We start from the raw sequence: 25,757 nt of genomic DNA on the forward strand, positions 1-25,757 counted from the left end.
ATACTTCTCATATTGAATATTAGTCCACAGTCTAGTAGAGCCAACCTAAGGCTACTGGCTCCTATGGTGAGAAGGGCTGAATAGCAACATGGGCTTCTCTTTCTTCTGTCTTCCTTTTTCACTAGAAGGGGCAGCCATGCCCCTTCCTCACAAACATGAATCACACAGTTAACAAGGAAAGCACGCAGGGCCAGCACTAAGTGGAAGGACCCAGATGGTGGACACAGACCTATCCCTGAGGACCAAAGTTAAGCTAAGATGACAAGCTGCCCAACTTCCCCAACCACTGAGTAAGCATTTGCTTCTCCTCTCCCCTGAACTGTTCCAAGAAAGCTTCAGAAGCTAACACCAAAGAAAATAGTCAGTTTCCCTACATAGTTCTGAATTGAAAGCTCTACCACTGGTGGCTCTGCAACCCAAGCCAGAGATATCAAGCACAGCAGAACAGACCAAAAGAAGGGTGCTCACCAAGGAGGAATTCCCAGCACTCAGAGACACCACCAGGTTCCCCTAACATTCAGTAGGTACCAACCCAAAAGATGCCTATTGCCTGGAAAAGTTTACCACGCAGCACGGGCACCATGGAGAATCCATCACCATCAGAACAGCTTCCTGGGAAAAGTCTCAGCTGCTCTTGGGAGCACCTCATGTTCTAGCTGCCCATCTGAGGGGAAGAGGGGTTACCTGATGCCGGCGGGTGAGGGTGCCGTTGGCCATGATAGAGCTGGCATCCTGTGGCGAAACCCGGACACGCTCCAGTTGCGCCGAGACGTGGCGCCGCTCCTCCTCTAATGCCCGGGTCAGCTTCTCAAACTGTGCCTCCTGTTCCTTCACAGAGGCCAAGATGCTGGCGGTCGACTCCACCTCTGAGTCGTCCATGACCCTGAGGGACGGAGCCGCCGCAGGGCAGAGTAAAGGGGAGGTGGATCACACAGGAAGGAGGGAGATAATCTCCCCCCTCACTTCACACCACTGGGAAGGGGCAGAGGAGAAGAAAGAAAAGATCAAAGGTGAGAAAAGACAGAGAATTATCAATCCCAGAGCCAAAGATGCAAACTTTCAGGTTTGTGCCATGGTACAGCAAGGAGACTACCACCAAGCTTAGCAGCCCATCACCAGGGTCTGGGCCAACAGGATTGCTCTCCAATTAGCTTCCCCTGAGACACACCAAGAACTAGATAGAGAAACGAATTAAATGTAGCTAAGTAACTCACACAGGTGATGGGAATGTGGCTAAAAGTCAGTCCCCTCATCACATAAAAGTTAAGCCGCTTCCTAGTTCTGCTGATCTCACAGCAGCAAAAAATTGTAACCCATAAATATATGTCTATTCCATATCACCATCTACTACAGGGCAAACCTCTCTCAGGAGATGGTGCTATCTTCTCTTCTAGAGCTAGCCTGGCCTTTCCCTGAACTTTATGATGACTGGAACTGCTCCTGGGGAAGTTTAAGAATCCCAGGCTAAAATCCCAAAACAGAATTGGAGCTCTATTAAAGTTCTTCAATTTTCCATTAATCAAAAAAGGGGGGGAAAGGGGGCAGCTGGGTAGCTCAGTGGATTGAGAACCAGGCCTAGAGATGGGAGGTCCTAGGTTCAAATCTGGCCTCGGACACTTCCCAGTTGTGTGACCCTGGGCAAGTCATTTGACCCCCATTGCCTAGCCCTTACCACTCTTTCTGCCTTGGAGCCAATACACAGTATTGATTCTAAGATGGAAGGTAAGGGTTTAAAAAAAAAGGGGGGGGGGAAGCAAAATGCAAATTTAGGGTCCTGGTTCTGGAGGTGAACTTTCCCCCCCACTTTTGATACCAAGATGGTCCCAGGCACAACTGCTGATAAACCAGGAAAACATTTTAACAAAGGAATAAAAAGTATCTACCAGAAAGACTATTCAAAAAAACAGCAATTTCTGGGAAAATTCACTTTGTAAGGCAGTTGAGGAACTGGCTTTGGGTTCCCCAAATGTTGGTTTGTAACCAACCCTGAGACTTCACCCAAGTCAACATTAGGAAGCTTAGGGAAGATTATTCCATATTATCACTCTTTCCTTATTGGCTCACATCTTGTATAAATTACTAAACATCACTGGCCCTGTAGGTATCTAAGAGTTACTGCCACAATAACCAACTTGTTTTTCTGTGAGGCCTGTGCATGCTGGAGAGAAAAAAAAAAGTAAAGATGGGAGAAGGAGGAATGTCTATGCCTTTCTTCTCTGTGCTCAGAGACACTTTTTAAGGACCCCCCCCCCAAATCATTCCTCTGACCCTCCAACAGCAAAGGTTTTTTTGGCTCAAAAGTCAAGGGGGAAGGGCATAGACGTTTGTCACCCAAGCACATACTGCTGAGAAATTCAAGTTTTATACAAACCCACTTCACCTCCACCCCATCTCCTTTCACCTCCTTACCCCCCAGAACAGGAAAAGTAAAATATCTCATTAAAATACATTTTTTTTAAGTTTCCATACACACCTGTTAAGAAGGGAAGGTCGGATTTGATTGGCTTAACAGAGAACAGCCCAGTCTAGATGCAAAGAATCATGGAAGAAACATCTCAGCCACCACCAGGGAGGAAGCAGGAAGGAGAAAGCTGCAGAGATAGTAACTGGGAGCAAGGGAATGGGAAGGAAAAGAAATACACCCAATAAATAAACAGTAGGAACAGAGGAAGTATCTGGAGAATGAAACTCTGGGTTTGGAGAGGGAAAAGTTCTTTACACCTTTGATTCTGCTGTTTCCAAATACTTTCTGGCTCTACAGGAGCACATGGGGCAGCCCCAGAGCTGGCTGAAACCTGGATTCCAGTCCCAGGTTAGTCTCCCAACTTGGGTTGCCCCCCCCCCCCAATCTGGAGAGACATACATCTAAGAAACAACTTAACTTTCTTCTGCTACAACCAAAGGAAAAAGGAGCTGCTGCTATCAGCATGTCTTCTCCCTCCTTCCCTGTTCCCCCTCCTCCACCCTAAGGTGGAAACTGGAGGGCCCAGTCATGGCATGCCTACAAAGGCGTTTGAGAAACCAAAGCAATTGGGGGGGGGGGGGGGAGGGCTTGTGGGGACTAGCCTTGCCTAGCCTGGGCCTCTTGCCTCAGCTCCTTTTCCCACGCTCCCCAGAGCAGAGCCAGCCCTCCAGGACCAGACTGTGATAGGTCCCATTTGCTCAGCTTTTACCAGTTCAAGGCGTGTGCAGTCTTCAGCAATCAGCCATGCCCACAGGAGGCTGGAGAACAGGTGCCCTAAAAGTTCTTCCTATGCCAAACACACCTGCTCATTCTCCCAGCACTCCTACTTCCTCCTTTGAATTTGAAGTCCTCAAATCCAACACCACTAACCAAGAATGCCATTTCCTCATTTCTTGTTCTACTTCCAATCCAAGCTGAATTCTTACAGGAGTCCTTCACCCAAATTTTCCTTTATGGCTCTGCTGCTTGTCTCTTCTTCCTCCCCCAAGTTGAAGGAAAATATCTTTAGGTAAGTAACCTCCAAGTCATATTGAACTCCCTATAATGGAGTGTACAAAGAAGATAAGCCCATTGGATCCTTTGGATGTAGCAAAATCATGGAGAAGGGCAACAAGATTAAATATAACAGAACTTCTCCTTGTCACTTAGTTTCAACTGGGCCTCAGTTGCATTTCCTACTAACAGCCTCCACCCTATAATCTTCCTTTGCTAAGAAAAGCCCAAACCATAACTACCATAGTTCATAGAATGACAACCCTCCCAGCCACAGGGAAAAATTCTTCACCACAGTGCCATAACAGCTCCTTTTTCCTCCTACTAGATCAACTCCAACATGGTAATAAGCAACAGCAAAAACCATAGATGGGCAAACCACGTCAAGAACTTCTGGTTCTAAAAACATTGTATTTCTATAGGTAAGTGGGACCAAGGCACAGATTAGAAAATAAAAAAACAATTAAGAGTCTTAAAGATCTGGATTCTAATCCACATACTGCCAAATACTTTACATATTTGTATCCCTGTACTGTTTTCTGCCAGAATTTTATATCCTCCAGGGCAGAGACTTGGTTTGAGGATTTGTCTCTGCATGTTAAGTACCTGGCACAATGCCTGAAGGGGGGGGGGGGGGGGCCTTCTTGACTGAATTTACATTGATTTAGACTGTCTGACCTTAAGCAAACCACTAAACATCTCTGGGCCTCAATGTTTTCAACTGAAAAACAGTGAAGCTAATACTATTTGCTTCATCTGCCTTATAGCAACAATCTTCAATTATCATGAGGTCTATTAGAAAATTCTTGTTTCATGGAGAAGCTAGGTGGCTGAGTTGAAAGACAGCCAGGCCTGAAGATGAGAGAGAAGTCCAAGGTTCAAAACTGGCCTCAGACAGTCCCTAGCTGTATGACCCTGGACAAGTCCCTTAACCCCAATTGCCTGACCCATACCATTGCTCCTCTGCATTGGAACCAATATTTGCTATTGATTCTAAGATGGTAGGTAAGGGTTTTTTCTAATGAAAAAGAAAATTCATTAGACTAGGAGTTGGAAGACCTACAGCCACTATTTACTGATTGTGTAATTCTGGACAACTGACACCACTTCTCTCTGAAGCTTACTTTTCTAATCTGTAAAGTAGAAATGTTATATTACTTTCATCAGAAGTTATTATGAAGATAAAATGAAAAAGAAATGCTTTGTAACTAAAAAAAATGAACATCATATGAATGTGCTATTATTACCCAGGAGATAGACCAACAATCCATCATTAGGCATTTTAAAAAACACAATTCTCCAGTGCTTATAAAGAAATCCCACTGACCTATGATCACAACTGAAATCTTCCTTTCTAGCTTGGGGGCAAGGGGTGGGGAAGATCAGCGAGAATTCTTGGGCCAGTAAAACAATCCTTCAGCCTTGAAGACTATCCACCAAAAAAAGAGAAGATGAGAGACAAAGTCAATAAGACTTCTGCCTCCACAAATTCAATCCTTCACACACTTTAAATCTGTAAAATAATCCACACTGCTTCAGAGTCTATAAACTTTAGCATAAAATCAGGAAAATCACAGAATCGGAAGTGGAAGTGATATCTAGGAAGCCATCTGGTCCATGTATTCCCAAGGAACCATCTAATGAGAAGAATGCCCACTACTTGGTGAGGCAGCTCATTTCACTTGTAGATAGGATCAGAAAAGCAGAATGGACCTCAGTAGCTACCTACTCCAACCCATATCTGAAAAAGAGGTTCCAAATATTAAGAAGTCTGTCCTTTACATTAAACTGAAATTCACCTATAGCTTCCATTCACAGTCCCTTGGTTCTTCTCACTGGAGCCAAACAGATCTAATCCTTATCCTACATGACATTTAGAGATTTAAAATTTAAGAACAAAAGAAGTCCCTCTTTCCAAATAAACTATTACCGCACAAAATCAGCCTGTTCTTATATATGTATATATATATGTAAAGTGTGCAAGTGCATTTCCCCCAAATCTCAAAAAGGTAGTCTGTCCAGGCCAACCTTCCAATAATTTTAGAGCCAAATACTTTCAACTTGTGACAGAACATTTCCACCCCCCACTGAAACCTGCAAGGAAAGCAAGGGGAAGGGGCTTACATGAACATTGCTATTCTCTATTCTCCTTGTTTGAGATTTCAAAGTCACTATGTCTCAGGTATCATGATAGTGATCTACCAGAGTTTGGGGAAAATTTATCTAATGTAATCCAGAATGTCCAGGAAGGTTGCGCTAATCCCAGCAATGATCAAAAACACAATCCTTTCTGCAAAGACTCCAAAGGACCAGAGCCTGAATTGCACCTATAATTAGACAAACAAAAAAACACCAAGTGTACAGAACACAGAACACTGCACTAGATACAAAGTTTAGATAAGAATTCCTGACTTCATGGAATTTATGATTTCTCAAGATCTGACTCATAGAACTAATACAAAATATAAGTATACTAGAGGTCATGGGATTTAGAAGTTTAGGAAAACTAAGGCCATCAAGAAAAAGTGACTTGTCCCAGGCAAGAAAGGTAGCTAAGATTTAAGTTAAGATCTTTTCTTTCCTCCTAGGTCACAAAAGTAGCTGAGATTTAAATTTGGGTCTTCTCTCTCCAAATATAATGCATTCTTTTGACTGTATTATGTGTGATACATCATAAAACAAAGTGCTGTGCACTTTGAGGGTACGGGGGCGGGGGGTGGGGGGTTGGGTGAAGAGTAATTGAAGAAAGTTTCATGAAGGGGGAATCTGGGTTATATTGCAATTCAATAAGCAGAGGAGGAGGTTAAAGAGAAAAAATAATCTAGGCCCAGTGTAAATAGAAGCATAAAGGTGAGAAAATCCACATTGTGTATGAAGAACCACTAAAGAATACAGTTTGGCTGAAGCAGAGCAGAGGACAGACAGAACTATTGCATGAAATAATGGCAAAAAGACAGGGTGGTGCAGTTATGTGTAAAAAAAATCAGTTAAAAGAAATTGGGACAGTATGATGTTGCCTACCTCCCAATTCCTATGCAGAGACAGGGAGAACCTGTTTTGTATATAATGCAAGGAACACTTCACATATTGTTATATGAGTTGGCTGGGGGGGGGGGGGTATGGGAGAAATCTAGGTAGATATAAAAATAAAAGATATCTAAAAAATGTATTTTTTTTAAAGAACAGGAAGTGAAAAGGGCTTTGGATTTAAAAAAAGAAGCAAGTTCAGATTCAATCACTAATACTATATAACTCCAAGCAAATAATTTAATCCTTTGTCTCTTCTGTAAAATGAAGGGAGGGGATTTGATTCAATGGCCTCTAAGTTTCCTTTCTGTCTCAGTATGTGATTTATATATAATTTCAATTAACTCAGATAAATAAAATGACCAACCTTGCTTCCAGAGGGAGGATAACTTTACTTTTTTCAGTAAAGGTGGTTAAATACAGACATAGATGGAAGCATTTGCTTAGACAAGATCAACCTTTTCATTTGTTTGGCCTGACTTCTGTTGTTATAAGAGTAAAAGTTATCTAAAGGAAATCAGTAGTAATGCTTCATTTTAAAAGTATCAACAAACCTTAAAAAAAAAAAAAGATAAATCGCAAGAGTCAGATTAAAGAATGTGGACTTCACTGAGAAAATGGGGGTCAGTAGTGACATGGCTAGACCTATGCATAAGGAAGTTAGTTGGGCACTATTATGAAAGGTGAATTGGAGGGAGGAGAGAATGAATATTTCTTATAGTAGCTTTGGAACAACAATTCAGGCAGTTGGGCAATAAGGGGTTGAAATAGAATAATGACAGACAGATTATAGAGGCAAAGGGTCCCATGGCACTGATATACTCTGTCATAAATGTGAATCAACGTTTGCTATTATTAGATGAGATATCGCACAGAAATACTGCTAGGCATTTGCTGATTTGTTATGAAAGATGAACACCTTCCACAGAGTGTTTACAAAATCTGTTTGACTAAATGGATAGAGGGACATAGGGAATGATCAAGGTTTTCAAACATGGGAGAGTAGAAACGTGATGTTCCTGCTGGAAACAGCAAAATTAGAAAAAAGTCAGGAGAGCAGCCCACAAGCATCTAGTAAGCACTGACTATGCTCTGAAGACAAAGGGCCCCCAATTCACCCCATAGTCCTCAATCAAAAAGCACAGTGGAATAGAGGAGAAAATGATTTAACTATTTGGGTTCTAAAAGATATACAGAGTATAGGAGGGTAACCTGAAAGAAGGAAGGCACTAATGGCTGAAGGGACCAAGAAAGATCTACTGTACAACATAGGCTGAGTCAGTCTCAAAGAAGCCAGGGAAACTAAGAAGCAGAGATGAGGAATTAGAACATTCCAATCAGTGCAAAGGCACAGAGATAGAGCATTGTGACTGAATTAGATTGTGTGGAGGGGTTTAGGTGTAATAAGAGCTTTAAATGCCAAACAGATGAATTTATATTTGATCCTGAAAGTAATCAGGAGCCACTAGAGTTCCTTGAGTGAGTTAGAAGACATGGAGGGAAAAAAATTCAAACATCATTTGTGTTGTAATAGCTACACTTCCCTAAGAACAGCATTGCCTACATGCTCAAAACTACGCTCCCATGGTTAGTCTAAAATAGATGTGTCTAATTCAACCCCATATCAAATAATTTCTCTGAATTCCAGAAGACCCAGGAAGAACCCAAAGCCAAACTAATAAATGTTGCCAAATTTAAACACCTACTATGTGTAAGGTCTGACTCAAAGCCACTAAAACAATCCCCAACCTAAAGGAGCTTCTGTACTATGGTGGGAATGGGGAGAGATAATATGTATGCAAGCCATGAAGTCTAAATTGAGGCTACATGGTGCTATAGAGAGCCTGCCTTCAAACCAGGAAAAACCATGGATCCAAATCTGCCTTTGATGGAAGGCACAAACTCTCAACACTCCTGACAACTCTGGTAGAGCTTCTTAAAAGAGTTGCTTGCACAAATGAAATCACAGGTCTGGAAGTCAATAACAAAAAAATATAATAAAGTAATATAATTCTGAGTGGGACAAAGTGCTAATGGCTCGGGGTAATGGAAGAAAAGAATCAGGAAAGATCTGGTAGAAGAATGCCTGATCTGTGCTTTGAAGGAAGATGTCTTAGTGGAGGTTAAAACAACTCAGTCTCATTTACATGTAGTCCCCCTTTACTACCATAGATTTTTTTTAGCTTCCTGAGAATTTTTTTTCTTCTTTTTTTTTAAACCCTTACCTTCCATCTTGGAATCAATACAATGTATTGGCTCCAAGGCAGAAAAACGGTAAGGGATAGACAATAGGGGTTAAGTGATTTGCCCTGGGTCACACAGCTGGGAAGTGTCTGAGCTCAATTTGAACCTAGGACCTCCCATCTCTAGGCCTGACTCGCAATCCACTGAGCCACCCAACTGCCCCCTTCCTGAGAATTTCTGATGGAAGGTGCTCCTTCAGAACAGATAATCACACTAAATACTATTCCAAAGCAGATCCTCTAGGGTAAAATCAACTTCAAAAGCACAAGATGAGAGGAATGGCTAGGCACCAGTTTGATTCAATGAGAGCTGGATGGCAGGAGGTTCAGTGGGCAGCAATTTGGGTAGGAATCAGTGTGACATGGCAGCCAAAAAAAAGGGACTACATTTTCAGCTGCATTAACAGTGGCTTAGTGTTTGGAACTAAAGAGGTTAAGTGCCTAATTCTGCCTTGGTCAGACCATATGTCCTTTGTTGTTCAGTTGGTACATAACACAATTCAGAAGGATATTGGTATGATGGGAAGGGGCCAAGTGAGGATCAATAAAATGTAAGAATTGGTATGCATAGCCTGGTGAAGAAAATAAAGGGACAATTAGAGTTATCCATAGTGGAAAGAATGCTGGACTTAAAGAGTCAGGAAGACTGCTTTCAAATCCTGACTCTGCCATTAGCTATGTTAAATGTGAATAAATTACTTAACCTCCAAGTCTATTAATCTAAAAAATGAAAATACTACTACTTATTATTGCAGGAATCATGCGAGATAATGCATGTAAAGTACCTGCAAAACCTCTAACGTGCTCTATCAATGTCAACTCTTCCTATTCTACTTTGCTCCAGTGAATAGACCTGGAAGCAATGGGTAGACATTGCAAAAAATCAAATTTAGGCTTGAGGTAGAGAAACCCCCCAAAAGTGGGAGGGGCTATCTCAGAACATAGTGTATATATGTCATAGAGGGATTCTTACGAAGGTACAGATTGGACTAGATGGACACAATTAGTGAATGAGGAATCCTTTAAAATTAGACTTCTAAAAGACACAAGTCACAGGATCAAATCTTATAATACACTTACATGGAGGGTAGGCCTCCATCAAGGACTGCCCCTATAACATCTAACTAGTAGGCATCAACTGCCCTTGAAGACTTTACCAACAAGGGAGAAACTATTACCTCTCCAGAGGAAGCACATTTCCCTTTTGAACAGAATCTTGGATTTGGAATGGCCAGTGAGTTCAACTCCTATCTGAAAAAGAAACCCTAACTGTAAAGAAAATTTTCTTTATCTTGAACCTAAAGTTGCTCCTACAACTTCCATTCTTTGTTCCTAGTTCAGCCCACTGGGTCACCCAGCTAGAAAGTGTCTGAGGCCAGGTTTGAACTCAGGAACCCCCATCTCTGGGCCTTGCTTTCAATCTGAGCCACATAGCTGCCCGGTCAACTTGATTTTTTAGACACTTAAAACGCAAGAATACATAGAGTATCCCTTCTTTAAATAAACCACTATTACTTAAAAATAAAGCTCTCTACTTAAATGTTCTTAAAATGTACTATATATGTAGAGCAAGAGAGAAAGTGAATTCCCAGTGTCCTGACCTCCCGTGTTATGACTTGTAAGGAATTTTGGAGAAGCATCTAATTAGCTAAATTAGTATCTGCCTCAAAGGTCACGGATGCCATCTTTAATCCTTGGGGAACCCTCAGCAACACAAATAGGTAAGTCATTTTGTCCTATTGCAAAGGAACATAAATCTATACACCTTCTTATAATCCCAGCAAATAATGTCTTCTACTGCTGATAACAAAGGTTCAAATTCTATTACCCCTGTCTTGCTGGTTGGATAGAACACCACAAAAAGAATCTTGCTTCCCACAGGTTTCACTTCTAATGTCAACCCATTCCTACCAACTCTACTCCTGTACTGTTCCCCTACTGAGACAGAACCACTCTGTCATGACAGAAGAGAGATAAACAGAATCTTGTGGGTTTTTTTTCTTAACTTTAAAACCCCATCACTTACAGCATACCTTTTATAAGACCCCAAAGATATCCGTGTATAGCCACATTGTGAAAAAAATCCCTCTCCTGTCCAGCTCTATTTGAGAATAGGCCTTAACTGGATTTTGGCGATTTCAGTACTTCCCTCAACTGCTCTACTTTCTTCAAACCTAGTGCCCTTATTTATAGAACCAATAAGGAACACAAAAAGTACAGTGAAGGAAGAAATCTCATTTCAGCTCCTCATGAGTAGAGGCACAGTTGTGTGAACAATCTCTCGAAAGTAAAGAAACATTCTGAATGGATTGGTGGTCAACACCGGGGACAAGGCCATAAGGCTAAATCCCTAGATTGTTCACTAGTCCTATGATAGCAGGCAGCCAGTTACTTATCTGTACATCAGGGAGCCTGGCACTGTGATCTTTGTATTCTTTTAGTTATGTATATAATCCAAAAAACACTTAAGACCTGGACCTCAGATGGAGAGAGTGGGATAGTAGCCATGGACTGGCGTGGTGCTTGAATGGGTTTGGTTTTAGGCTCTTTCAGTCTTTCTGGGTTAACTAGGATTTACCTAAAAAAATAAAATACCTTCTATTTTTGAAGATGAAGGCTAGATGGGAATGTCATGTGCTTCCTCCAAGTGTTCTGTAGGGCCTTTCTAGCCCAAACCATATATCATGAAGAAGCTGAGAGGTGGCCTAGCAGCAGAGTAAGGCAAGGGCGTGGCTCTCACTACAGAGCTGGGGCTGGTTCTGAGAGAAACAAAACCTGCTTCTCCCTAGAGCACCGATGACACACTCAGGACTGGTCTAACAAGTCCTTCTGATCTCTCAGGCCTAGCCAACTCACCCCTTCTCCTCCCCCACCCTTCATGTGCCTCTGGAGGGCCCTCCACTAGAGACTGAATTCTCTTAATCCAGAAAGTCTGACACTGAGTTACCTACCTGTGTCCCTGCTGTCCCCCAGCCAAAGGCACCTCACCAGGCCTTATAAGGAAAGGCACAGGAGAGGCAGATTTTTAAAAAAGCTAAGATAAGGAAGGCTGGGAGGAGGGGGATGTCAGGGTGTCAGGCCAGAGGCGGGGGAGAGGCTAAATTCCTTTCCCCAGTAGCTATCAGAGAAATTAGATGGGGAAAGAGGAAGTCAGGTACACAATAGGGAGCAAGGCAGAATTGGAGAAATGAAAAGGAAGCCTTCAATTCTGCATTTCGGCTGTTCATTTGTATCTCTGCTTGATCCGCCTTGGTTGAGAAAACCAAAATCTTCAAGGAACAAAGTTTAGCTTTTATTATCTCTTTCAGGGATTCATAAAATCTAGTACTAGGCACAAAGCACATCAAGACCCCATTAACATCTAAGCCTTAAGACTACTAGGATCCAAAAAAAAATAGGCTCACATTTCTCCCAATTTGGGGGGGTAGGAGTGGAAAGGAGGTGGCCTGCTTACCAAACACTCTCCTTCCCTCCTTTCCTGTCATCTCAAATTTTCTATAATTTAGAACTACCCTAAAAAGGCAATGGAGGCTTTAGTTAGTCATGTTACTGTTCCCAAAGCCTCTGGAAAAAAACTAGGTAGGAGCCACCCAGAGTTCTAATGCGCCTTCCAGTCCTGAAGGTTTGGTCAAACAGAGAAAGTCAAGAATCTGAAGAGTGATGAACAGCAACAGGAATAAGAACCACTTCCTAAAGTAATGAGAAGGAAGAAGGGAAACCTGACTTACAATAAGGACACCATTTCAATTACAGGATGAATAGTGGGGAGGGAGGGAGAAAAGGGGGAGTGTGCCTGAAGAGAGGATAAGTACCCAGAGCCAGTCTTTCTGAAGAGAAAAAAAGGGAAAAGCATGAGACTACAGGGGAAAAGCAACAAAAAGCTCAGATCACCTCAAACACTTGGTCCCTATTTAGTCATAGGGTCAAAGCCTGCTTTACACTCAGATTTTCCCTACTTTTAAGAGGAGGGAACATGAAGGAATTCCAAGGACAGACAGCATTTAAGGCAGGAAGGCCGAAAGAAAACTCCATGGAAGAAAAAATGTTGACAGTAATGACATACAAACTACCTAATCCACTGAAATCAGATCCTAAAACTGTGAGCCCACAAGACAGGTGACTCGCTAGTCACCTCCATCTCAAAGAGGCTAACTCCTGGAAGTAGGGTTCTTTTCTGACTGGGTCAAAAGCAGGAAACTTTGGAGAGAGTAGGGGTAGGAAGCTAAGCAAAGAAAGAAATTATGCTGGTCAACAGCAGGACAGAGGGTAGGGATTGTTCCAGAGGTATGTTAACAATCTGCCTCCAGGGCAGCTGTCCTCCTGGGCAGTCAAAGGGGGGTTTGTGTGTGAGAGCTCCCGAACCAACCAGCTTGGCAAGAGGCTGAAGCCTCAGCCACCCAATCTACAGTGTGAGAAGTGATAGATGTCTATTCCACAGCTGAGGTGGGAAGGAGACTGAAACATCTACCAACAATGAAATGAAGGAGTTGGGAACAGAAGGGGGCCAAACAGCCCCTGACAGGTGTAGTTTCAGTCTAGACAAAAAAAAGGGGAAAATCATTTCAAGAAAACTGTGGATGCAGAGCTTCCATGAAAAACCAGGTAGCTCTGATCACTGCTGTTTCTTGCTAGTAGGATCACATTAAGTATCACCCTTGCCCAGCAGCAGGGGTTATTGTTGGGAGGGAGCCTAGAATAAGGGCCCCAGCCCTTCACTCTATCTATCGGCCCATCCTTGCTAAACCTGGTAGTTAATAATCTGAATAAAGACCTTGGCAATTCCTTCCAAGATTTACACTATTCCTCAGGCCCCAGAAAGGTTCAACAAAAGACATACCAAATGGCACACAAAAATAGCCACTGGGATGTTTCTATAAGGAATCTCCTTCTGCTCCTTTCTTCCACCCCAAATCTTCCAAAGTCATACTAACAAGAGTCCTACAAAGCTTTAAGTATCCTGGTATCAAGATCTAAACCCTAAGGTAAGGCTGCCGGGATTTTTTTTAAAGACAATGACCAGAATTCACATTCTCCAATCACCAGAGCTGCTGAGTCCCATCAGGCACACAAAGGCGGCTCTCTTCTCAGTAGGGCTCTGTAGCAGAGCCTCTCTCTCAGGGGACAAAGGGATTTCACAGGAGAACCACAAAGACATTGCCCCTCTCCCGTTCCCCCACTCCCAGCTTTCTCACTTCCTGTCACAGTAGCACCAGACCACAGTCTCCCAGAAACAAACAAATACAGAGTACTGGATTCTGGGCTGTGAGCCAAACACATTCCTCGGCATCCTGTCTACCAATCACCAGCCAGAGCTCCCACTTTGCCCAGTTCAGTTCCTTATCATGTTCGGGAAAACAACCCTCCTCTCCCTACCCCAAACCAATGCTACAGATGAAGCAAAAAAGCCTTTTTCCAAAGTAGCACTTAGAATCAGGGAAGAGGAAGGGGGAGAATCTTAGAAATTCCTCCTTAGCCACCCCAGTACTTCCTCACTCTTTAGGCAGCAACTCTGGGGAAAAGGTGGCTATGCTTCAGTCAGAGCAGCCCAATGGGACAATCACCAGTGCCTTCCCCACAGTCAACAGTGAAACAACCTTTTCCAATCACCAACCATCCCCCATCTCTACCTCACAGCCTTTCCCCAATTCCCCATTCCCATTGCTTTCTAGGTATATCCCTTCTCCCATACCCCACAAAGTGCCAGAGGCATATGTAGGACTACATATGGGCAATAGCTTATCACCATCCGGGAGCAAAGTCCATTCCAGTCAGGAAGAAAGGAGGAGAAAGCCAATAAAGAAGGCTCTCAGCCAGAATACAAGGGGAGATGTCCCTCTTACACTTCCACCACTTCCTCCTTCTGCCCCCAAACAGAATAGCTGCCCAAGGCTATCTCTGGGACAGTGGGTTTAGGGGCCATTTCTAATTATAACAGCAGGAGAAAACACTCTTTCCCTTTTGCTGCAAAGCAAAGGCCTCTGGGAATATGGCCTTAACTCCAGAAGGTCAGAGTGAGATTTGATTCATCCTGATTCTTCCCTCTCCAGAAGGGAGAGGCAGATCAATCTTTTTAAATGAGAGCTACTTGAAATCCCAAAGGGCTTCATGTCCCTTTTAGAAAGGCTCTTCCCAGGCTTTATAATTCCTTGGGTAAAGAACACATCCCCAGCTCCATCTGTACCAGTGGTCAACAACCTCTCTTCCTCCTTCTGGGCTTCTCTCCTAGGCCTGCCAGATGACTGGCCCTGGTCAGTAATGCAACAAGCAGTTCAACATTTTGACAGCAGACAATGGGAGATCAGGCCATATCAATGGCACAGAGATAACTACAGAAAGGGAGCTGAGGAAAGTAGAAAACCACCTGAAGTCTGGAACCCAAACGGGTCTGGATTTACAAATTAACAGCATAGAAACATCCTAGACCCAATCATTATCACTGACAGAAAAGTACACTTCTAACAGAAAACACAGTAGGGAAAAACAGAAGATCTCTCATTTGAAAGCTTGCACCTTACTCTCTCCTTCATAGTAACCAGAAGGTTAAAAACCTTTCTGTGTGCCAAACTGAACTCTCTCCAGCAAGGCACAACTAAGACGAATGACAAGACCAAGGCAACATCATTTTATAGAATGTTGGTATAAGACAAATGACACTGAGCGGCGCATATATTTTGAGATTCCTTACAAATCTGAGGATTTAAAGAGCAAAGCTCTAGGAATCAGACACACCCAAATTATGCCCCTCTTTTCCCAGAATGTTCAGCAGGTTCCTTGCCTCAGAAAGGGCAGGTGAAACAGAACTAATGAGTGCTGACTCAGAGCTCCACTCAGTCACTAGGGGCTAGGTCAGAGTGGGGAGGAGACCAATATAGCAAACCTGGGGCAACTCAACATGACCTCATCAGATGCCCCAAGCTCTCAGTGTATTTCTATTGGCAGACAGCTTTACAAAGAAATAATGAACGTTCGAGGGAAAAGCTACTTGAGAAGCCTGAGCTCTATCAAGCCCTAATGCAAATATTCTCGAGTTGCCATCTGACTTTCCACACCTCAGCTCCAAAGCAGGTAAAGGTTTTTGGGAAGTGAAAAAATGCAACAGGCATGCCATCTGTCTATACTCTTGACTGCTAACATTCCTACATGGAGATCAGGATGCCTAGGAGTCCAATCTCAGTATTAGTAGGACCTTGCTAGTAACTATACATCCCTCAACTGGAGAACAGTTGAGCTGGCTTGATGAATGCACCAGCTGTTTCCACTCCCTCCGGCAATCTCCCCCCCCCCCTTACCCTGAGGGACTCTAGTTCAAACTCACATCAAAAATTTAATACAATTGACTGGTCAGGAAGAAGCAGCTTGGCCTTGAATAACAGCAAAAGTGCCAACTGGCCCTCCTTAGGAGGGCATTCCCCCCACCTTAGGCTTATTCTAAAAATAAGAATCTCCAGCACCCTAACCCCAGGAGGGTTCTCTGCTAACTTCATCTTCACAGACAATAATTTAAAAAGAGGCTTCCAATGCAGTCCTTTCACAGTGAGGACAAACAAGGGAGATGAGGAGATTCACCAGAGGGCAGAGGGCAATGAGGGGGGCAGAGGGAGACCAGAACCTAGTGCCCTTTCCACAGGCTTTGCCTTGTTTGGCTCTCCAACATGTGAGCACAGGGAAGGTATGGGCTTAGGCAGAATGGCAGGCTTTGTTCTGCAGTTTGTTTTGGAAAAGAGAAGGGTCCCTAGACTAGGAACAGCAGAACTTGGAGCAGGGCAAGGGCAGGAGAAGCTGCTCAATGCTCACACAGGGCACAGAAAGGAGCGTCCTTGTGCAGTAGCACTCCAAAAGTGGCTGGGATCCTGTCACGTTTCCTCAAACCCCAGAGCCAGCTCCCAGAAGCACCAAGTTAGTGATCCCCTCCCCCCAGCCACAGTCATCCAGAGAAGGAAGCCAGAACTTCCTCTTCAGACAGGAAGTGACATCATGTCTCCCCTTCCTGTAAAGTTCTAAACAAATGATCATGCTGAGCCTGGATAGAGACATCCTCCCCTAGCCCATCACCCTGTTCCACCAGAGAGGGAAGACCTGAGACTTGTTCTGGAGTGCATTTCCTCTGCCCTGGAGGGAATGTCTCCCCTCTGGGAAAAATCTGGCCAGGAGGCACCTTAGCTAGAACTCCATGGACAAGAGCATGGAGCCCAGGGAATCCCCCAGCATGTGTCTAGCAGGAGGCTCCTCCCATGGCTCTCACCACCAGGTCTCAGAGGCACCGCTAAGGACCAAGCTCCAGAAGTTCAGGAGGAAATGAGACAAACAGTCTGCTGGATATAAAATAGAGAATGTCACACTGCAGAGATACAGAACTGAGCATCTGCTGACATCAGTACTACTGGGCTGGGCCCTATGGAGGTGTAAAACTTCTAGTTAACCTTCAGAAAAGGCAGAGCAAGGGCCTACTAGGCCCAAGAAGAGGTTCAAGCAGGGTGTGTTAATATAGAGACCAGAGATGTAGCTTTCAGAAGCCATCTAGTCCCAAACCTTCATTTTACAGGTGGGTAGAAGGCTGCCTTGGAGTCAGAAGAACAAGCCTTGAACACAACAGTTGTGTGATTCCTCTGGGAAAATCACTAAGTTTCTCAGTGGCTGAGGCAGCTAAGAGCAAAAGGATACTGAAGCTTGCCAGTATGTCCTAGTAGAGGGAGTGCCCTCCATCCATCCATTAAATCACAGATCTGGACCCAAAAATGACTTTTCATAATGATCTGAGGTTTATGAAGCATTTTACATGCATCATCTATCTCATTTGATCCTCTCAACACCTTGTTAAGCAAAAGGACTACCCCTTTTTGCAGATGAAGAAACTGAAGCCCAAAGTTTGTCACATCTAGCATGTCTCAAAAGCAAGATTCACTATCATATGTCTTCTGACTCCAAAGTCCACTGCTTTTTCCACAATGCAAGAATGTGTCCTAGAAGTTGAACTAATATGATGATCTGATTACAATGGATATGAAATGAAGGAGGAAAGCCAAGTATGGTGGTACCATCGACAGAAAGAGAGTAAGGTCAGAAAGGAAGCAAGTTAAGGAGAAAAGATGCTGAGCTTAGTTTAAAAATAGCTACCATTAGTTTTCAACATGATAATTTTATGTACCATCCAGATGGAGATGTTCTGTAGGCATTTGGAAATGTAGGTCTGCATCTCAGAAGAAATAAGAACCAGAAATGTAGAGTTTAAGTTATTAGTACGCTCAGAATCTGGGTTTCCATCAAGTAGACTTACTAACCCACCTTCCCCAAAAGGAAATACAGGAAATAAAATAAGTCATGCTTATATAATTCAGACTCATCTGACACAAATTATTCATGCCTGAGATAGAAGCTCTTTTAAAGTGTGAGCTCTACCAGAGACCAGATATGGAATCTTATAGGTTCTACCTATATCCTAGACAGACACAGTACCACAGAATGATAGCACATATAAAACAACACATCCTTCTTCAACACCAGATCGTAGTTTACTCAAGGATCTATAATTGCTGCTCCAGAAGACACCCCCTATCCCAATTCACATCAGACTGATTATACCAACAGCTTGCCAATAAACATATTTTTTTAAAAGCCTGAAACACCTTTTCAAGCTGTCCTCCAGTGAAGAAAGGCAAGTACAGTTATCCTTCACTTATCACAGGAATTATGTTCCAGAGAACTCTGCGATAGGTGAAAATCTGCCAAGTAGCAGTGTTATATTTATTTTATTATTTATCTATATTTTAAGTCTTTATAAATCCTTCCCACTCTCCTATAAACCTTTTTCACACTCTTATTAACCTATAGTCACTGAGCCAATCAGTGCCCAGGTTACAGAACACAGCACTGTGGTTGTTCATCTTTCATTCCATTAGCCAATAGTGTAGCATGCTAAGTATAACTCTGCTATAAAGAATTAGATGCTAGTGCTTCCTCAGAGCACTTCCCTGATAACACTCAGGTCAGAAAGGAACCCTTTCAGATACCTTATCTTCCCTACTATGAGAAGGGCCTAGAAGTCTGAAGACATTGTATGTAGTCTGGGTTATACAGAAAAGGAAGGAGGAAAAGTATGCAAGGTAACAACAAGAGAGACAGTGGAGAACAATGCTGGGTCTGGAGGCAGAGGGCATGGGCAAGAAATCCTTGCTCTGCTGCTTACTGCCTATTTGACCTAACCCAAGCCACATTACATCCTCGGGCCTCAGATCCCTCAACTGTAAAATGAAGCGACTTGGATGGCTTCATTTCCCTGTTCGGTAGCAAGGAGTCACCCAAGTTCATAGCCACAATTCCTCTCTTTCCCTTATTCCACAAACCCATTCAATTGTTGCATACTGTCTTTTCTCACCTCTTCACCCTCTCTAAACTCTTCTCTTCTCTAGGAAAGTGGCTACCACCTTAGTTAGGTCCTTATCACCTCTCAGCTAGGCTACAATAATAGCCTTCCAACTGGGCTTTCTGCCTCAAGATTTTCCTTTCCAGACTAGCCTTCACACAAATTGTGCTTTATAAAGCACAGGTCTGACCACATTACTCCCTTACTCAAACTACAATAGCTCCTTATTGCCTCTAGGATCAAATATAAACTCCATTGCTTGGCTTTTAAATCTCTTTGTGACTGGGTCCCAACCTACCCTTTTAATCATATTATACATGACTTGCCTTCCCACCCTAGTCTAATAGTCAAACTGGCTTTCTTTTGGAATTCCTCAGATACTGACATTAATACCAAAACTTGATGCCTTTGTACTGACTGGTCTTCCTTCTGCCCCCCTTACCTTGGCCTCTGAATATCCCTTGTTTCTGGCAAAACTCAACTCAAGCACTACCTTTTAATGAAACTTGTCTCGTTAACTGCAGTCTCTATTATATTACTTTTCCTTCCTGAAAAAGTTACCTTGTAAGTATTTGGTATATAAATAACCAAGCTTGGTCCCAAAGCAGAGGGGGGATGGTAATCCTCCTCCTCCTCCCACTTCTGGAGACTAAGGGTACTGAAAATTGCATGGCATTCTCTGACATGTGGCTTGATTTTGCAGAATTTCTCCCCACTTCAATAAAATTCATTTTAACAAAATACTTGGGAGATGTGCAGATATGTATGCTAATCCATTCTCTTCCCCCAACAGAAGGTAAACTCCTCCAAGCCAGGGTTGTCTGAGTCCCCAGTATAGTGATTGGCACTAGGAAATTCTTAATAAATGATCACTGAATAATGGGTGATACTTTTAAATTCTAAACATGTGATCCTATTAGCTACTCTGCTAATGTCTCTCCATTTAGAAGACAGAGTGAAATATGCCTCCCACTTAAAAGTTTTCAGGAAATCTGTAGGATTGTCTAAATTATTTCCTACACCAAACAATAGTTACTTGACAAAGGGAGAAGAGAACGAAAAAGGGGGGGGGGGGGGGGGAATGCTTCATGCTTGAGGTTATCTCCCAAGAATGATATGAAATTAACGGAATGACAATTAGATAGGTATAATTAAAGGGAAGGAAGAAGATAACCAGATCAAGCTCTAGGGCTAGGCTTCAAACCAAGAAAAAGGCAGTCACTGAGTGACTATACAAGAAGACATGAAAAGGAAAGTGTAAGACTGGTGATACAGGAGAGACAGAGAAAGGAGGGAAGTGTTTATATTCTTTAACTTTCTCCTAAGGGATCAGCTTAAAATAAGCAATCATTAATATTGATCTCTCTTCTTCAACTGCCAAGCCAACCAGGCAACATCTGTTTCTGATAAATAAAAAGAAACATAAAATCACCAAGTCTGATCATTTTTCCTGATGCTTAGGAGACTATGGATGTGGTCCCCATCAGTAAATTTATCCCCCAGTGTCCAAAGAGATATTTCAGAGGATAAAAGGATAGGAAAACACAAGTTTGAAAATTTTAGTTTTTCACATTAAATATTTGGCCAGGATGTTGGAAAAGAATTTGGACCTATGATTCAAGTCACCAAAGTGTTAATTATCCTTTGACCCAACCATACCACTACTAGGCCTATACCCTAGGAAAATGAAAGAGGAAAAGAACCCATGTACCAATTATTTTGAAGAAAATTTTTTGTAGTAGCCAACAACCACAAAATAAAGAGGTATCATTTATTGAAGAATGCCTGAGCAAAAAAATATGAGTATCATTGCTGTTGTCATTTTTGTCACGTCTGACTCTTTGTGACTCTATTTGGAGTTTTCAGGGAAAAGAAACCAGAATGGTTTGCCACTTCCTTCTCATTTTAAAGCTGAGAAAACTGAGTCAAAAACAGGGTTAAGTGGCTTGACTATGGTCACACAGCTAGGAAAGAAGTATCTTGAGAACAGACTTGAACTCAGGCCTTCCTGACTCCGGGTCCAGTGTTATCCCTTAATAGATTATATCAGTAAAACCTGGGAAGACTTGTATGAGCTGATGCAGAGTGAACAGAAGTAAAACAAAAGCAATAAAAAACCAACTTTGAAAGACATAAGTATTCCTATCAATACAAAGACTGACTTCCATTTTATAGAGGGCTGATGGTGATGTTTGCTATCCATCTCTTGAAAGAAATGAAGCAAGAGAGCAAATGGAAATCCAGAAAAGAAGCACAAACATAAAAGCTATAAGCTGAACTTCTTATACAATTAAGAAAGGTGAGAAGTACAACATAGAGACTGGTAGTTTTATGTACAATCTTTATTATTTATTCTGTGTAAAGTGAAATGTCTATTGTTTATTAAGTAGAAAATAAAATAAATATCTGGCCAAGGGTATATAGAAATACTCTAGACCAAAAAGTATTCTCAAGAATAAATACAATTAGATCTAGTCCTATCTTCTGCACTATAGGAAATTTTTCAAGAATAGATAATAGACAGATAAAGATGTACATAATATAGATAGGTAGATAGCTCAAAGTGGGGGCTATCTCCAAAGGCAAAGCCTTCAACTTCATTCCCCAAACTTCTCTAAGGTACCTGATTTGCCATTATCATTAAAGCATCTACCTAAGCAAAATACTGATACCCCCTCCCCCAAATACCAGTTCACACTGGTGATTAGCAGGGGCAGAAATGGGAAAGTTATAGGAATACAGCACTTGGAACACTTAAACATACATATTACTCTGAAATTCCTCTAATTCTGGACTTTGTTTTGTTTATTTTTGAAAAAAAAACAAAAACTTCCTACACTATTTCCTGATGAGCTGACTTTCAGGAGGTTAGACATTCACGTGGCAGATTCTGGTCTGCTTCACAAAATCCTAAAGGTAGTCAATGGAGAGAAAAGTTTTCCAATTTCAACAAAGAAACAGTGAAAAGGAATCAGATTGGCTCCAATTTCTCTTTTAAAATAGGTTTACTCTATTTTAAAAGCATGCTGGCTATGTACTCTTCTTCAGTTCAATGAAGATCACTTCACCTGCCCTGAAATGGGAACTGCAGGTGCTTTGATAACTGTATTGAAAGGTTGGCCTAGTTTCTCTAACAATGTCTTATGTCTTCCACAGTCAGTGTGACAGTTTAGCTTATTAAAATTCTCTACCACCAAAATCCTCTCCCCAAAGTGGGACCAACACCCTAAAGTACCATAGCAATTTATTAATGTATTTCAGTCAAATCTCCAGATTCCTACACAGGAAGTAAAAACCTACCACTGGAATTTTCAGGGAGGCCTATAAAAAAGCCAGTAATTTTCTTGGAGCCACAATTTATTTCTTTGGCCCTACTCTTTATGAATATGAGTTACTAAATAGCAAATACCAAGAGAACTAGATATAGAATCAAAGACCAGCCTTAACAGCTATGTGATATTTTCCTTTGAGCCTCAACTTCCTCATCTGTCAAAAGAAGCATATTGAACTAAATGATCTCTAAAGCTCATTCCTACACTGAAATCCTTTTAACTTGATACAATGACATTCTGCATCATTAGAGACAGTAGTAATTTTACTTGCATCAGAATTCTTCCTTCAAGACTTAGATCAGGTTCGTTCCCATAAAGTCTTCTTAGATTATATCCCTCCCCACTCCCATCAAACAATGATGTTCTTGCTTTCAATTTTTCCTATACTGTATGACTTTGAATCCCCAGCACACTCAATATCAGTTGAACTGAATTGGCAGTTTTACATTTTAAAATTACAGATACAGCCTAAATAACTTTGAAGCAGCTAATCATAATAGCATCTTATGTTAGTATAATGCTTCATGGCCTACAAAGTGCTCTGGCTAATTTCTTCCCCTTGGAGAAAAAAAATGTATAGTTTATTCTAGAACAAGAATCAACAACTACTTTAGCTAGTTAAAATTCCCATTAGACTCAAGTATGAATGATACTTACCTAAGTAAGAAATAAAATGAGGGCAAGTGAAGAGAACAGATTCTGTCCTTCAGAGAGGAAGGAGACAAGAATAGAAAATTAAAGGAATAAAGAATCAGAGGATCAGAGGCATGTCAAGTGCTTAAGAGTCAGGATTACCTCTACCCCTGCTCAAGAATCAAAAGGACCAAAAATATTTGACAATTAGAAGCATATAGAGATATCTAATTAAACAAGAACCAAAAGAACCTCTCCAAATTCTGCCTCATCAAGCATCCTCTTTAGTTTGGCTTATAAAACTTAGCACAGTACTGGGATAGTACTCTCCCTAAAGAATGCTTGTTGACTTGACTCTCTTCATAGGTTCTATACATCATAGAGCAGGAGGATGGACCTTCACAGTTCTTAAGTTCAAGTCATACTATCTTTTAAACAATTTACATTGAAGTAACATTTTGATATTTGCTTTCTCACAACCACTCTATAGGATACATAAAGCATTGTTAGTCCAGTTTTAAGGACAAAGAAACTAAAACACAGGACTAAACTGACTTCATGATTATAGTTAAAGTGGCAGAGTCAGAAGTCAAACAAAGTCTACCGTAGTCTGACAAATATGAGAACAGAAGCTTTTGGAAGTTTTCTGGACATTGAAACAGAAGATAGCTCAGGCTGATTAATAGGACATGAGTAAAAATGTGTTCATTTATAGGTTCAACTACTAATATGAATTGGAAATCCCATCCTTGTAAGACAAATGAAACCTCAGGGGGAAGATCCTGAATTCAGCATCTAGCTTCAACAACTATTAATATCAACAGACCAGCCCTTTTCTAGTCATTCTCTGGTCACCAAAGGCATACTTTTTGGACCAGAAGAGACAAGTATCATAAATTCTTAAAGTAGAAAAAACTTAAAATTATTTAAAATAACTTCAGTGCATACTAATGGCTCTCAATAAGAGAAAATGGTTTGAAATATAAATTTTTCAGGTCTACCTTATTCTGAACCTAATGTTTACAAATAACTTACTTAAGTAAAGAATGTGCCTCATATGCTAACAATAAGTATTTTATAAGAAAACTGTATTGAAGGCTATATATCCCTTCATAAGACATTTCATAATACTTTTCATTTTTTACTGTTCTAATTATAGAAGCTAATGGGAAGTGGGATGGGGAAGAGAAGTAGGGAATTGATCATTCTCATCTTAGGAATCTGCAATTTCTTTTAAAAAGCTTCTGCATTTTTTTCTAAGTCATATAACTATTTTTTAAAATTTGGTAACTGTACAGCAGAATAAAAAAACAAGTTGCTGCCTCCTGTCATATTTGAATTTCACCTGATTCTATAGATATGAAGAGATAAGAAAACAAATGTTATTTATCAGCGCAAACCAAAATTATTGATTTTACCCAATTATCCTTAACTGGTATTGGTATAAAATTCTTTATAAAAGAATAAAACTATTGTATTGAAGAAAATCTATTATTCCTTTGAGACAGACTGGTGGCTGTTTTTCTTTTAAAAATCATAGTTTCTAAAGTACCTTTAAAAAATAAAAAGGAGTTTCCCTTAAAAAACTACTAGTGAGCTATTACTGGAACTATAAAGTGGCCCAAACATTTTAGAAATATGCAAGAAAAGTGATTTATCTGTCCACACCTTCTGACCCACCAATCTCCCTATATTAGATATATACATCAGGAAAGTCAGACAGAAACAAAAAATCCAACACATAAAAAATATTCACAACAGCATTCTTTAACAATAAGGAAAAAAACAGGGGGAGAAAAATAGGTTGATTGGGAAATGGCTGAAAACACTATAATGAAATGTAATCTTATACAAAGCAAAAATGTGGATTTGAGAAATTCAGGGGGAAAAAATAAGCTTTTATGAAGTGAGGCAGAATGAAATAAGTAGAACCAAAAGAATATACACAATGACAGCAATATAAAGTTCACCTAATTCTGAGCAACTGAAAAGTCAGTGAAGATCTCACTTAACAGATAAATCCAATGAAGGTTGTTGAGGAAAGAAAGTCAGACTATTGTCTATATTTTAAGATGTAGTTCACAGTTTTGAGTGTGTTTGCTTTGTCACAAAGCAGGGTGTTACAACTGATTATATAAATAGCAATAAAACTTTTTAAAAACTAAAGTCCATTTGCTATCAGTCAAGATGTGCTAAAATCTACCATAATACTTAGAAGTCTGGGAATCCTTTAGAAAGCCCACCATCACTTTGTCCATCCTTCTCTATTAGATAGCTCTAATTGCAGCTTGAGGTAGACTTACATTTCATCTGGAACATCCTGCAACTAGGAGTTTTACTTAGCCAGAATAGCTGAGTTCCATTCTCACTATTTAATATTTAATAACAAATATCATACAAAATATAAGTTTGAAGAGACAAACTACTTTCAAAATGTCTAATAAGATGCACAACAAAAACACAAATCAATGCATGCCCTCTATTCCCCATTGGTGATTCTAAACCAGAGTGGTTGTTCCTTCCTTCTAAAAATCTCCTTGCCAGGACACATCAATGCTCTATTGGCAACCTTAGAGGCAGCTGCATTTAGGCAGAGAAATCCCTATTTAACTAAGTGCCACATTAACTCTTTTTTGAGGTGGAGAGGACATTAAAGGACAATCCCCACCAGTTCACCCCTTTCAGTAAGGTTCTTGTGAAAGTGA

The 25,757-nt window shown here is 41.2% G+C and overlaps 1 protein-coding gene across 19 annotated transcripts in view; it reads right to left on the bottom strand.

Annotated features, from left to right (window-relative positions):
• The window catches only part of CTNND1 (catenin delta 1), a 58,734-nt gene that overhangs the window by 23,288 nt on the left and 9,689 nt on the right, over positions 1 to 25,757 (bottom strand). For 13 of the 19 annotated variants that reach the window (XM_056801706.1, XM_056801710.1, XM_056801716.1 and 10 more), the window contains 2 exons: positions 2,474 to 2,606; positions 685 to 972 (listed from right to left, as the gene is read on the bottom strand). The exons of 4 other annotated variants lie outside the window; for them this stretch is intronic. In XM_056801706.1, the coding sequence (XP_056657684.1) occupies positions 685 to 879 (195 nt within the window). In that variant the 5' untranslated portion in view covers positions 880 to 972; positions 2,474 to 2,606. The remainder of the gene's footprint in view (positions 1 to 684; positions 973 to 2,473; positions 2,607 to 25,757) is intronic. 2 more of the 19 variants (XM_056801707.1, XM_056801708.1) reach the window with 2 other exon arrangements.

Source organism: Monodelphis domestica, chromosome 6, assembly GCF_027887165.1.
Source record: "Monodelphis domestica isolate mMonDom1 chromosome 6, mMonDom1.pri, whole genome shotgun sequence".
Taxonomy (NCBI): Eukaryota; Metazoa; Chordata; class Mammalia; order Didelphimorphia; family Didelphidae; genus Monodelphis; species Monodelphis domestica.